General features: G+C 44.6%; 2 protein-coding genes across 3 annotated transcripts in view; one reads left to right on the top strand and one right to left on the bottom strand.

The window, feature by feature from the left end:
* EIF2AK1 (eukaryotic translation initiation factor 2 alpha kinase 1) overlaps positions 1–2,744 on the bottom strand; it is a 37,591-nt gene extending 34,847 nt beyond the window's left edge. The window contains exons 1-2 of the mRNA XM_075010190.1: positions 2,408–2,744; positions 425–580 (exon numbers count right to left, since the gene is read on the bottom strand). Of these exons, the coding sequence (XP_074866291.1) occupies positions 425–580; positions 2,408–2,534 (283 nt within the window). The 5' untranslated portion in view covers positions 2,535–2,744. The remainder of the gene's footprint in view (positions 1–424; positions 581–2,407) is intronic.
* Positions 2,745–4,128: 1,384 nt separating this feature from the next.
* Positions 4,129–14,534, top strand: part of USP42 (ubiquitin specific peptidase 42) — a 38,678-nt gene continuing 28,272 nt past the window's right edge. For both annotated transcript variants that reach the window (XM_075010803.1, XM_075010804.1), the window contains exons 1-7: positions 4,129–4,216; positions 6,832–7,072; positions 8,473–8,673; positions 10,350–10,460; positions 10,652–10,754; positions 10,873–10,940; positions 11,258–11,328. In XM_075010803.1, coding sequence (XP_074866904.1) covers positions 6,841–7,072; positions 8,473–8,673; positions 10,350–10,460; positions 10,652–10,754; positions 10,873–10,940; positions 11,258–11,328 — 786 coding nt within the window. In that variant the 5' untranslated portion in view covers positions 4,129–4,216; positions 6,832–6,840. The remainder of the gene's footprint in view (positions 4,217–6,831; positions 7,073–8,472; positions 8,674–10,349; positions 10,461–10,651; positions 10,755–10,872; positions 10,941–11,257; positions 11,329–14,534) is intronic.

The following is a 14,534-nucleotide window of genomic DNA, read 5'->3' as shown; positions in this document are numbered from 1 at the left end:
TTAAATGAGAGTTGTTTGGTAGCTGCTCAGGGGTATGCAATATTGGAAGTAATCCCAAGTGAAATGGATTAGTGGGAAAAGAACAGGTGAGGTAATAAACGATGAATAATTGCATACCATATTGTTTCACAATGTATGTCACTAAGAGGCTGGTGAAACAGTATTGTTAGTGGACCATTAATAATTCTCTGCAACTTGACCCTCCATATTTTTGGAAGGCAGGGAATGCCATCCAAGTTAAATTGACAAGAACTGAGGGTGCTCCCAACCTTTCAAGTGGCATCAAGTCCATAATTTTCAAATAATATTCCAATGTAACCTGACAATTTTTTTAACATAGAAAATAAATTAGTACTTTATATTAAGTTATACATGACAATACATCAGTTTAAGGTAAAATAAAACTGTAGGGACTCTCACTAACTTTGGAACAAACATCTGGAATGAACGGGATTTTGTGCATACATGTGGCAAAGATGTTCTAGCAGAGAAACAAGAAGTAGCTGGTTTGCAACTGTAGATGTGAAATAACGTTTTTCTGAACCATTCACAACTCGAAGTTCTGCTGGCACATCAGATTCTGAAAAGGGAACAAAATAATTTAAGAGTCATAATATTCTGACTTCGTGAAACATTACAAAAAAAATGGTTACCTGCAGCCAACTCTTTTCTTGTAGCGACTGACCCCAGCAACTGACCCCCTAGCTGTAACTGTGTAACAAGTTTTGACAGTGCTTCATTCCAGTTCTGTACAGGACACCTCAGAGAACACTGTGCAGGCACCTCTAATGCCATTCCCTGTGTATTGCTTTCGCCAGTCTATCCCATTAAAGCATGGGCACCCCAGTACAGAAGCATTTTATAAGTTAGGTAGCACAAATAATTTTATTTATTTTAAAAGTGGACCACTAAACATCACAGTCCATTTCTTTTAATCAAAACAGTCATTTTGTGAACTGCTGACAGCTACTAGAAGACAAAATATACATTTCTCTGTAATATTTAAAAAACATATGGCCTCTAAGAAAAAAAAAAAATCTTTAAAAGCTTCAGAGAGTATTCATCACTCTTAACAGGAACACTCAGTCCCTTACAATAAAATTCATAACAGCACAATAAAGTCAATTTAAGACTCATTCATGCTGCAAGTCTAACCATGCAGAGCTGTCTGCCACAAAAGTGTATTTTAAATAAATACAAAACATAGCTACCTTATTACAGCATATATGACACCATACCCTTATAAGGCTTTGCCAGTATTACTGTAGACAGTAATTTAAGTAAAAAGCCTTGTTTCCTTATATTTGTTTAGAACATTATATAAAACTGAGTTTTTAAGAAAAATCTTTTATTCTAAGAGCCCTGTTATTAAGTGTGGTATGATGTAAAAATTTAATCCCAATTTTTACAATGTACATAAATGACAGTGTCCTCTAGGGATCTGTACAAGGACCGATGCTGTTCAACACACTGATAAATATGAATTACTTGATAATTGCCCTGTTCTGTTCATTCCTTCCAGAGCATCTGGCAATGGCCAAAACTAAAATACATGATACAGGGCAAGGTAGACCCTTAGGCTGATCCAGTATGTCTACTTTTATGTATAAATATTTCACTAAACCACCCCTCAAAAATTTTGGGAGGAAATCTGCTTAATTAATGAAACATTCACAAGGCATCTCAGAACCACAAGTCTCCACCACTTTACAGAAGTCACAGCAACATTGCCCTTCAGAAAAGATCCAGGTCGTTATTTCCATTCCAAATTTAAATATTACCCAGATAGTTAAACCAAACAACAGGAGACCTAACTGCAGCACCTTGCACAACCTAAAGGCAGCGTGGGGAGGCAGGGGGAACAGTGAACAAACTAGAGACCCAAATAACCTTCAGTAGGATAAAAAATAACGCTCTTCCACCTTAAAACATCCAAACTCTCCAAGTCATCCCTACTCAGGCGGGGCGGCGGGGGACACAGCGAGGGGCCAGGGCCTCCTCGGAAACAGCCTCCAGGATCTGCCACAAAACACCGCCCTCGGGGAGGATGAAGAGGGCAGATCGACCGCTAGAAAAAGGAAGGACGCGAAATTAGCGCCCAACGGTTGGGCAGCTCTTGCATCACCCGCCCCCACCTCCAGGCACCTGACGCCTTATAAGAGCGACGGGCCAATTTCATCAGCCTACGATGCCGCCCCCACCCCCCAGCCCACAACAATTACCTGTCCCGGGGGGGGCGGGGCTCTGAGGAAAAGGGGGTGTGGGTTTAGTGGCAAGGCTCCCCCTGTGCGCCCCGGGCGCGTTGGGGCAGGGGGACTTTAGGCCCTCGCAGCAAATATCCCGGCGGGTAGGCGGGAGCAGTGCCCCGGCCCCGGGGGAGGGGCGGACGGCAACACCCCCGACTCACCGTCGTACTGCGGCTCCGGCCTCTCAGCGGGGAATTCGATAGCGGGCGGCGGCAGGTTGAGACCCCTGGCCCTAGCCCAGAGCCCGGGCCGCCGTTCCCTCGCAGCGCCCCCGCCGCCTCTCCACATGGCTGGGGACTCGGCGACCCGCTGCTTCCCGCCCGTGGCCTGGCGAAGCGGACGGAGGCGGGACGTGCTGGTGCTTTCCAGGCTGTTCCAGGCCGAGCTTGCCCCGCTGCGCCCTCTACAGGCGGCCGCCGTGGCGTGCTCTGGCCTAGTCCGGGCGTCTTCTGCGGGCAGGTACAGCGTGTGTGCGCCCGCCCTCCTTGAGGGAGCCAGGACGCTGACCATGCCGTCCCCCGCCTGCCTAGTCTAGCTCTGCTTGAGCTAGTGAGCTAAAAATAGCCGCGCCACCCAAGCTTCGGCATCCCAGCCGCAGTGGAGGTGTGCCCATAAAAAGAAAGAGGACCGCTGCTCTGAACTGTTGTTTCAGGCTGCCTGCAAATTCATGCAAACGTCTCTGCATTAATTACCTGTTGTATTTTCATTTTTTTTCTGCAGTCACATAGAACTGTTTAGTCTACACCGCAGTTAAATAAACCAAGTCGTTTATTGGTAACAGTGAGGTAGCCGTGTTAGGCTGTCTTCTAGCAAAACAAAATAGCAGTCCTGTAGCACTTTAAAGAGGAGCAAAATCATTGATGATACGATGAGCTTTCGTGGGGCAGACCCACTCCAGATCTGAAGAAGTGGGTCTGCCCCACGAAAGCTCATCACCTCATCAATGATTTTGTTCCTCTTTAAAGTGCTACAGGACTGCTGCTTTGTTTTGTCATTTACCGGTGCCAGATACGTTTGTTTGGGGTGGGGAGAAGGGAGGTACTTTTCAGAGCTCACTCATTTGTGTCTCAAAAAGTAATGAATTGTGGATTGTAGATAATTCTAATATGAACCTTCCTCTCTTCTAACCTGCTTTGATGAACGTTGAAATAGTTGACATTTAAATGTTATTTTGTCAGTATTGACACTTTAACAATTTCACTTTCATATCTGTTAGAACCCTTTCAAATGAATGGTGCAGTTCACATCTCTCAGAGCTATAGTTTCAGGTTCAATTAGCTTCTAAACTGCGAACGAAGCGCATGGCAGCAGTTATGAGCACTTGGGCCTGCCTTTGAAAAAAATCTCAAAGCTTAGCTGTTGAAGTACAAGATTCTAGGGAAGTTACTCTGATCGCTGAACGGGGGGCGAAATGTGAGGTTAACTGGGAGGAAGGCAGGAAGGGAATAATTATTTTCAAGGAGTATTGGGCTCGCTTTTGTCTGTTGGAGGCTGGCAATAGCTACTTTCCCTAGCACGTCTCTGTGATTCCCTGCAACTACCACAGTTTAGGCAGTTTACTGCTAACGAGCGTTTACGGCTCCGTGATAACTTTATAGTTTGGCGATGGTCCCTAGTGGCGTGTTTGGACTCTACGTTGTCTGTGTACTTTGGCAACCCTCCCTTAGTTCGCGTTTGCGGCTCCCTGAAGCGCCAGCCCCTCGCCCTTTGAGGACAGCGCGTGGCTGGGAGAGTTGCGGCGCCCCCTGGCGGTTTTTGCTGTAGGCGCAGGGGCGGTGCTGGTCCCCGTGTGACCCGGAGGAGCTCGGCCTCCCTCGCTCCCCGGCCGGCGCCGGGCCCCGGATGCAAGAGGCCGGCGGAGGGACGTCATTGTTCCCCGACGGGCTGGAACAGGAGGCGGAGCGGCCGGGTTGTGGCGGGGGCTGCGGCGAGGGGACCCGGCAGCGCCGAGCCAAGCGGGACCGAGCTAGGTAACGGGGCTGGGGAAGGAGACGGGCCGCGCCGGGGCCTTGCGGAGCCCGGCAGTGCCGCATGCTGCTTCCTCCTTGCGAATCAATGGGCCGGGGGAGGGGCCGTGGCGGGCTGGCGGGGACCTGGCCCATCCCACCCCCGGAGCAGCGGGACCTACAGAGGGGAGGGACCCCTGGGCCAGGCAGGGCGCCACCTCCAGGAGCGCGACGGGACTGAGTTCTTTCGCGCTGCTAGGCTGGGGAAACCAGCCCCGTCCCTCTCCTGGCGGGTGGCAACTCCCCCTTCCCGTCGGGAGCCCCGCTGCTTGCCTGTCCCCTGCGGCCCCGGCTTCCCTAGTGATGGGGGATCCGCCCGAGGGGTCCATCTCCCGTGCCACACGCGGCTGGGAGCCTCGGGTCACCGCCGACTCCTCCGCTGAGTCCAGCGTGGGGCTCCCGCTTCCTTACCCGAGCTCCTCCCGCCCGGCCTGCCTAGTTACCGCTGCTCCCCCTCATGGACGGTACCGGCTCCCCCTCGTAACAAGCGGCGGTTTCTCTCGTGACGCGCCCCCTCCCGCCATTCTTTCCCTCGGTATGTGATGGGGGGCGCTTCTCTCGTACTGTTACTTCCCCGCTTGGTTGCCATGGACACTGTCTCTCAAATGGGCGATTCCTTTACAGACGCTTTTCCTGCCCTCGCCCAGTGTCTGGGATTCAGGCACTCGCGTGTGGGGGAGAGGAACAAACTGAGACCGGCCCACGTTATTGGGTCCAGCTGCTGTGACTAGGCCCACAGTTTGGGTCCCCTCTTCCCCAGGGTCGGCCCAACCGCAGCTGCTGATTTGGAGACTGGGGAACATTTTTGTCCCCCATTGGAATCTCAGACTCAGAGATATGGTGACAGAGTAGCATTCACGGTTTGGTATGGATGATTTCATGGCACCGTCACAACAGAATCATGATGGGCAATAGAGTTGGAAAAGGCCCATTAAAGGGCCCAACTCATCTCCTCAGCTGCTGCAGAGTATAGGCCTTTCCCCATGAGGATGTGTTTGATATTTCTGCTATTGGGATCAGATTAGTGATATTCGGATTGTATATTTTGGTGGGGAAAGGAGAGGAAATTGTACCTATGTTTTCTTTCTGAAGTATTTGAGTGCAATATCTAGTGCGCTAGCTGGCTGCCACCCTATACCCTTAGAGGAGGTTTCATTTCATTGGTGCTTTCTGTGTTGTGTGTAGTGGGAAAAGTATTTTGGGTTGCGTCCTTTTATACATATTCTGTGCTCCTCCCCAAAATAACCCCAAACTCAGACACTACATCAGTCCTTCCAAAGAAGGTATTCTGGAAGAGATCTTAAAAAAAAAAAAAAAAAAATCTTTCGAACCATCACATCCACACACACACAAGCGGATTGACAGGTCAATCTGTTCTTTTAATAGGGAGTGTTCACATAGCCCTATCTCTTTTGAAAGAATGGTCCAGGGATTGAAAAATCCAGCTCCATGAGGGCTGCTCTTTCGAAAGAAGGGCCTGCGGAGCGTCTAACACAATTTTTTTGTTTTTTGGTTTTTTTCCCAAAGACTCTTTTGGAAAAAGGCACTCTTCCTCATCTGGGAGATGAAGAGGGCCTCCAGATGAAGGGCCTCGTTCTTTTGATTTCAGATTGAAAGAGTGCATTTTGTATGTAGATGCTTTGCCAGTTTTTTTGAGAAAGGCCTGGCTTTTCTGAAAAACTTTGCTAGTCTAGACACAGCCTATTGTGACGCATAATTGGTTTCCAATTACAAATAGAATGATAGCCTTAGATTTGTATTTCTTGTTTTTGATGGCTTGTTGCCTCTTCCTTGCATTTCTTTATTGACTGTTTGTTTTTTTTTAATCCTGACTTCTAAAAACAGCTAAGACTAGAATAAAACTTTTTCCCCAGTAGTTAGATGTGTATAATATAAAACTTTTTTGTAAATGAGTTGTGTGCAGTTCCACGGTGTTAATATGCATATTAAAATAATAAAAAGTTGTGGTGCAATCGAATTTTCAGTCATTGCTGTTTTATGTTTGACTTTTTTTTAAGAATGCAGTCAAATTAGAGGTTGCTTTGTAACAAGATTCATATAATTTAAATATCTGGAGTTATGTTGTATTATTTTAAGCAGGGCCAAGTAAGTTTTGTAAATATGGTTTTGAATATATTATATATGCATCTATGTAAGTAGTTGTGATTTGTGTCAAGTATGCGGTCATACATATGTTTACCTTAAGGTTAAACCTGTAAGTTATGTCTACACTGCATTCCAGTTTTGGAAACAGAATTCCAATGAGGGAGATCAAAACTGGAAATGAAGCAATGATTTACAAATGTTGCACTTCATTTGCATAATCTCATACAATTGCATTTCCTGAAGATGCTTTTCCAAAAATAAAAACAGCCATGTAGATGGGGATCCTTCAAAAACAAACCCTGTTTTCAAAAGAACCCTTCTTCCTATGTCTTGGTGCTTTTTTGAAACACTTACATGAAAAATTTAGTCCTCTAAATTATTTCTGTGTCATTGGCAAAGAGAATTGGTTTCATTGTATGCTTTTTTCATGCGGTATTCTTGTATCAAACAGAACTTTCAACTGTGTGTTACAGAGATGAACAATGACCATAGGTGACAAAAAATCTGAGCCTTCAGACCCTGCACCTTCTCAGGATCAGGCTAGCAGCTCCATGGTACCATCTACTGGAGAGATGAACACAACTTCTGCAAGTTGTGCTGTATCATCTTTGGAAGTTCCAAGCCTCACAATCACTTTGGGACCAGTACCTGGTGCTGTGGTTTATTCTAGTTCAAGTACACCTGAATCCAATGCTTCAGAAGAGAGAGATCAATGTAAGTATGTCCTATACTCACTCCACACTGTTTATTATGGAAAAATAAAACCAGCTGCCATTTACTAGGGACTGCCATACTCATCTTGCAATTCTTACTCATTATTGCTGATATAAAATGGGACTGTTCTTAATGCTAAGGACAGACTGCAGCAGCAGCACATTCTAATCTTTTGATACACTTGAGAGACAGCTCAAGTGACCAATAATGTGAACTTAATTTGAATATGTTCACAATCAACATAGCAAACTTCTGGGTGGCAGAGAAGAGGGGTTTCTTCATTAACTGTAACATACTTATTTACTTACATGTTTATTTCTGTAGCAAAAGATGTTTTATCAGTATTGTTTAGTGTCCTGTATTATTTAGAGTGTTTTGAAATACAACGTTCCTCCTAAAAGACATAGTGCCAAGATCCACTTTGCAGGAGGAGGGTAAAAAATTGTTCTTAATCTCTGAGGGTAGGACAAGGAACATATTGCCTAGGGTGATTGTGGAATCAGTCATTGGAGGTTTTTAAGAACAGGTTAGACAGACATTGTCAAGAGTGATCTAATTTAGCAGTTCTCACACTGTGGGTTGTGACCCCAAAGTAGGCTGGTTATGACCCCATTTTAATGGGTTCTAGATGGCTGGCTCAGTCTTCCTGAGGTTCAGGGCCAAAGTTTAAGGGATTCAATCCTAGGCGGTGGGACTCAGTTACAGGCCTTTGGGCTTCAGCTTTGATCCCCTTCCTCACCAAGCGGAGTGGGAATCAGGTGGACTCAGGCTTTAGTTCTGCCTCATAGGGTCATGTAGTGATTTTTTGTTGTCTGAAGTGGGTCGTGGTGCAATGACTTTTCAGAACCTCTGGTCTAGTTATTACATAGTTCTGCCTTGAGTGCAGGGGATTGGACTAGATGGCCTTGTGATGCTAATTCTATCATTAAGTGTTATTTTGTGGGTGTTACTTGCTTTATTTTGGTATCCTAAGCTTTATATATATAATTATTAAACCGTAAAAGTGTAAGTTTTCCTTGTAATTTACAATAAGAAGAAAAAGTAATTCGAATTGTGAGACAGATTGCAAAAGTGATATAGAAGATATTTGCTCAGAGTTAGGTTACTGAAATCAGGGCATTAATTAGGCTCTTTTTTGTATTGTTCCATATTAGTGTGTTTTACTATCTTATTTTTTCCAATTGGCATACAAAATCATATCTTTTACTGAGCTTGAGTTGACTTGAGAGCTTGCTTTGTGATACTGAGGTGAGTTTTTAGAAGGTTTCTCATCAAGTCATTATTAGAACGTAGATTATAATTAGTTTTGTTAAAGTTCTTTTAGGAGCTCATATGTAAGGTATTTTAGTATGGTTTTGAAATTAAATAATTTAATATTTTTAAAAATGCTTTTTTGACAGCTGTTAGTGATGATATTACTCCGCCACCAAGAGTTCTTTTTCCAGCAGAAAATATTTGTCTGAAATGGCAGCAAACGCATAGAGTTGGAGCTGGACTCCAAAATCTTGGCAATACATGTTTCATCAACTCAGCTCTGCAATGTTTGACTTATACGCCCCCTCTTGCCAACTACATGCTTTCTCATGAACACTCCAGAACATGTGAGTATTTTTAAAATGTACATTTAAAACATTTCTTGTCAGTGCTAAAGGAGCACAATAGTTCTGGAGAGGAAACTCCTGATATTGCTATTCAATGTGAAGGAGTAGATTTTAAATGTTGCATTGTCAGTGAGCTTATGGAGCACTCTATGCAGAATACTTTAACTTCAGAATAAGTATTTCTTGCCTTGTGTGAATTGTCAGGTGGTTTAGAAAGTAACGGGCTAATGAATGTTTGTCATGAGTCTCCTGCTGGTAGCTACAATCTTGTTGAAAGGTGACATGATTTAGGACACTGGCTAACTACATTCAGTGTTGCTGAATAGCCTACTTTGCCTCGCAGTTATACCAAGCAAAATTAAAACATAACTGTTTAACACACAAACAAAACATTGTGTCTAAACAATTAAACCAGTAGACAGTAAGATGGAAAAGAGCTTGTCTCTGACATGTGCTACATGTTTATCCTAATACATACTGCAGTGGGATTGTGTTCAGAACTTGGAAATCTTTGTTCCTTGTCTTCACTTAATACAAGACTGACTTCAAAATATTTTTTTCCCTGATTTGGGAATTGAGAATTAGTGATAGGTATGATGCATCCATTAGTGGCAAAAACTACATGTTTACTGCAGGTTTTCTTATGAAACATTTCTTTTATTCCAATACCTTCATTATTTTAATTGTATGTTGGACTATGTCTTTTAATTGTATTTAATTGTATGTTGGACTATGTCTTTTTCTGTTTTCCCATATTGATGCTAAGAAAGGCTATTATGCATTTCTAGTTCATGTTTCTTAGTTACATTTAATAATAATTAATTCTGTATTTGTTGCTTAAAGAAATTTTTGGCCAAAATAACTTGTAAGAAAACCTGGCAGACTGTACTGGAGTTCACATGAGCCCTGTACCATGTAGTTTTCCAGACTTCAAAGTGGGCTAAAAGTAGCTCTCTTTGGGGATCCTTGCACTACATTCTTGGTCTGTGAAATGCTTCTTTATACCAGAATTAAGTTGTGTGTAATGGAGAGAGGGATAGCTCAGTGGTTTGAGCATTGGCCTGCTAAACCCAGGCATTGTGAGTTCATTCCTTGAAGAGGCCTTTTAGGGATCTGGGGCAAATTGATTAAAACAAAAAGAAAATCTGTCAAGAATGGTGATGAGTCCTGTTGTGAGTGCAGGGAGCTAGACTTGATGACCTCTGTAGCTCCCTTCCAATTTTATGAGACAGGTATATCTCCATATATTGTTCCATCTTCCTATTCATGTGAGGGAGGGGAAAGGACCATGCTCAAGACACAAAGAATGATTAAGCATATTCCCATTTATTTGTAGATAGTATCCTATGCCATTTTAATTAATAAAGCTAAGATCAAGGGTATGCTAGAAAGCATGTAGATACAAAATGAACATTAGAAAGGGAGGGCTTAGAATGGCCACTGAATGTTCTAGGTAGCTGCGTATTCAAGGGATAACTTCTTGACCTCTTTCTTTAAACTGAACCTTTTCACATTTCCATTTTTAACCTATTGTAGGTTTTCTACCTATCCTAAATTGTCACTGTTTTGAAAAAGATAACTTTTGTGCAGATTGTTTCTATAATTTCAAGATTTTTGAGGTCTTCTGTAGACAAATATTTTATTAATCTGAAATGTAGTGATGCCTCATTTCTCAGGCCATGAAGAAGGATTCTGCATGATGTGCACAATGCAAGCTCACGTTACCCAGGTGCTCTCAAACCCTGGCAATGTCATCAAACCTATGCCTGTCATCAATGAACTTAAACGTAAGTCATTTCAAATAATTATTTGTAGAATGCCCTCTGTGTTTAGCTATTTTATTGGCTTGTATGATTTAATTGTAGTTTCTGGAATTTGGTGTTTTTATAAATTTATCAAAGGAAGTTTAGGAAACCCCAGATTTTCATCCATTTTTACATGTGTGACATAGAATGTAACATTTATATTTATTTTTTAGGGATAGCAAAACATTTCCGCTTTGGAAATCAAGAAGATGCACATGAATTTCTACACTATGCCGTTGATGCTATGCATAAATCATGTTTGAATGGAACAAATGGGTAAGTTCCAACAAAATAACATTTGAATATATTGTCGTGTTCTGGAGTCTCAAAAGAGGAAAAAATAATGGGAAAATATTACCTTTAATCTTCTAATCACTGCAAAATTTATTTTCAGATTGGACAGACATAGCCAGGCTACCACACTCATCTATCAAATATTTGGAGGCTGCTTAAGATCTAGAGGTACTTCTGTACACATTATTTTTTAGGACTAGTTTTGGCCTTATAACTGTATTATATGATTGAAACCAGAGTTCGTCAGTTATTTTTTGTCGTCTTGTTCAAGGTATAGTCAATGTCCAGACTCCTAAGAACATAATTTAAAAAAAAAGTTATGATACGTAAATACAAGATTTCAGGGCCTGTTCAAGTGTCTTGGAGTCTGGATTTGACCTGCTGTCTGCCTGTTGTCTATGCCAACTTAAATATTAGTTAAAGTAATGTACACTGATAACTTAAGTGATTGTTTATTGTATAAAGCATTTTTATTTTGATTTCAGTAACGTGTCTGAGCTGTGAAGGTGTTTCAGATACCTTTGATCCATACCTTGATATTACATTGGAGATAAAGGTAAATTATTCTTTTACTTTGGTTGTAGAGGTTTGAAAAGGACTTGAACAGCATAGTTTTTAAAAACTAACATGGAAAATTTAAATTGATTTTAGCCAAAAATTTATGTTATCGATATGACTTATTTGGTACTTTGTCCCTTCTGTGGTACCTCTCAGCAACATAAACAGTCTATGTGCTTACTTCGTCTGGACAAGTATGAAAGTAGACCATCATTTTGAATTCTGGAGCTAGCGTTGCTGTGCCTGTGGATTCATGTTCAACAGGTTTAATTGCAGAATATTGCATTGAGGGTCCTTATCGTTACATTATTACTTTTACTATATATATATATATTGTGGCAGGGCCAGGGTGGAGGGCCCCTCAGAGGGAGCCCGAACAGAAGGGCCTTCAAGACAATCACAGTCAGCCGAGTGGGAGATGGCTCAGCCTAAATGGGGCCAGCTGACTCCATGACCGGGCTAAAAAGAGACCTTAAAAAAACCCTTCACAAGCGGGAAGGGTGGGGAGAGAGTGTGAGGGGTGAGCAGAGAGACACAAGGAGACTGGAGTAGTGGAAGAGAGCACGTTTGAGGGGAGAAGAAGAGAGCAACAGGAACACCAGAGACCAGCGAGGGAGAGTGCGGAGCTTCAATGGCTCTAGAGTGGGGACCTATGACTGCTACAACCTGGAGAAGGTATCGGGGGAATTTCCTGGGGAAGTGGCCTGGGTAGGAGAGCTGCTGTGCCAAGGGAGTCAGCTCCTTCCACTAGCAGCCACAAATAGCAAACAGCTATTTGGGCCCCCTTAAAGAACCACCCCTGGAGGACATGATAAAGGCACTCCTGCAGGCCACGGCCGCCCAGCAGAAGGCTACCCAGGTCCAGCAGGAGATGAACCAGCTGCTGGTGAGTCAGGCACCGAGGACCACGCTACCCTGCAGGAGGTCGTGAAGCAGGTTAAGGTCCTAGCTCTCAAGATGCCAAATCAGGACAAGACCTGGTCAGTACATGCTAGCTGTTACCTGTAGAAACTGACTGGGGATGATGATGTGGAGGCCTGCCTATTGGCCTTTGAGTGACTTGCTCTACAGGAGGCCTGGTCCCAGGCCCAGTGGCTTGTATTTTAGCCCTGTTTTTGAGTGGGGAAACACAGAAGGCATATTTTGACATGGCAGAAGAAACGGCTTCCGACTACCCCCAGCTGAAGGTAGAAATCGTAACATGGGCGGGTGTCGTGACAGCGGTGAGCATCCAAAGGTTCCACGAGTGGAAATACCAGGAGGACGAAACCCCTCAAATGCAGTTGTTTGACCTAATCCATCTGGCCCAGAAGTGGTTGTGGCTGGAGTTCCACAGTGCAGAGAAGGTTGTTGAGGTAGTCATCCTGGACAGATATATCAGAGGACTGCCACCCGACCTACAGGAGTGGGTTGGACAAAATGACCCTGATACTTTTGATGAGCTTGTGGCCCTCGTACAGAGACACTTGATGGCCAGGGAACTGTTTCAACCCCCCGGGGAGGGGGTACGGTGGAGCAAGGAGCCCGGCCTTGTTCCCAGGACCCATGTTCCTGAAGCCCCAGAACAGGCACAGGCAAAGAAGGGGGCAGGGGAACAGCTTGAGGATATGAGGAAACTTGGGGGCAAAGGTAGGGAGGGCCAGGCCCAGCAACCCAAAGAAAAGGTGGATCCCCCTCACAGAGTATAGGTGTTACACCTGTGGGCAGCTGGCGCACATAGCTGCACAGTGCCCCAATCAGGAAGAGCCCGTGCAATGTGGCGTGGGGTACCCCCAAGATCCCTGCACCCTGATTCACCTTACCGGCATTTCAACAGCCCCCCCATCAGTACACCTGCCCAGTGAAGATGAATGGGATAGAAACAACCTCATTGGTAGACTCTGGGAGTGCAGTTACTTTGGTATTGGGGATGTTAGTGGTACAAGACCAACTGACCCGGATCAAGCACACAGGGATCTCTTGTGTTCATGGGGATATTAATTATTATCTGGCCATCCCGGTAAAGAAGGAGGTCTGAGGTAGTGTCACAAACATAACTGCATGAGTGGTTCCCAAGATCCCCTATCCTGTGGTCCTGGGACGGGACTTTTCTGGGTTCAATGACCTACTACAGTGGGATGGGACTGAAGGGAATAGCTCAGTCCCAATCTTTTGTGAATTTTCCCAGGACCTATTCCCGGTGCCAGGGAAGGCCCATAAGAGGAAGCGGGAAAGAAAGGCAGCCAAGAGGCTGGGAAGCAAGCTATTGGGCCAGAGTCTGCATCACGTACTGACAGGCGGGCAAAGTCGTCCAACTACTAGGGAAGAAACTAGGGAAGTAAGTGAGCCATATGTGGGGCCTAGTTCATAAGGGGAGGGGGACAAGGTGGGCCCCCTGACTCTGAACATGCAGGTCTCTCCCAGAAAGTATTTGGGCAGGATCAGGCCAATGACCCAGTGTTCCAAAATGTCTGCAAGGAGGTGGTTGAGGTTAATGGGACTCCTGTGGAGGGAAGGAGCAATGGTATGGGCCCTTATTATGTAATTAAGGGGGACTTGTTATACAGAGGAACCTGGATATAGGGCCAAGAGGTAGAACAGCTTTTGGTACCACAGAAGCACCGGAAGGCGGTAATGGAGCTGGTCCACAGCCACTTGTTTGGGGGTCATCTGGGGGTGGACAAGACCCTAGATCGCATACTGCGGAGATTCTTTTGGCCAGGGATCTATATGGAAGTCCAGAAATATTGTACTTCCTGTCCACAATGCCAGTTACACAGGCCCTGACCGCACCTGCAGTCCCCATTTGTACTCCTACCAATCATTGAGGTGCCCTTTGAGAGGATTGCCACGGGCATAGTTGGCCCACTAGAGAAGTCTGCACGGGGGCACGAGAGCATCCTAGTTGTTGTGGACTGTGCCACCAGGTATCTGGAGGCTGTGTCCCTGCACAATATCCTGTCCAAACCAGTAGCGAAGGAGCTGATCCAGATCTTCTCAGTGATGGGAATACCCAAGGAAATCTTAACTGATCAGGGGACCCCCTTTGTGTCCAAGCTGATGCAGGACTTATGTACTCTGTTCCAGATATGTGCCCTGAGGACGTCAGTCTATCACCCCCAGACTGATGGCCTCATCGAGCGATTTAATAGAACTCTGAAACATACGATAAGAAAAGTTGGTGACAACTTCGTTTGCATCACAAACTGCAAAAAAGTCTCATTG

This window comes from Carettochelys insculpta, chromosome 16 (genome assembly GCF_033958435.1).
Source record: "Carettochelys insculpta isolate YL-2023 chromosome 16, ASM3395843v1, whole genome shotgun sequence".
NCBI classification, from domain to species: domain Eukaryota; kingdom Metazoa; phylum Chordata; order Testudines; family Carettochelyidae; genus Carettochelys; species Carettochelys insculpta.
Note: the sequence above shows the minus strand (reverse complement) of the source record. Positions and strands in the feature narration are given on the sequence as shown.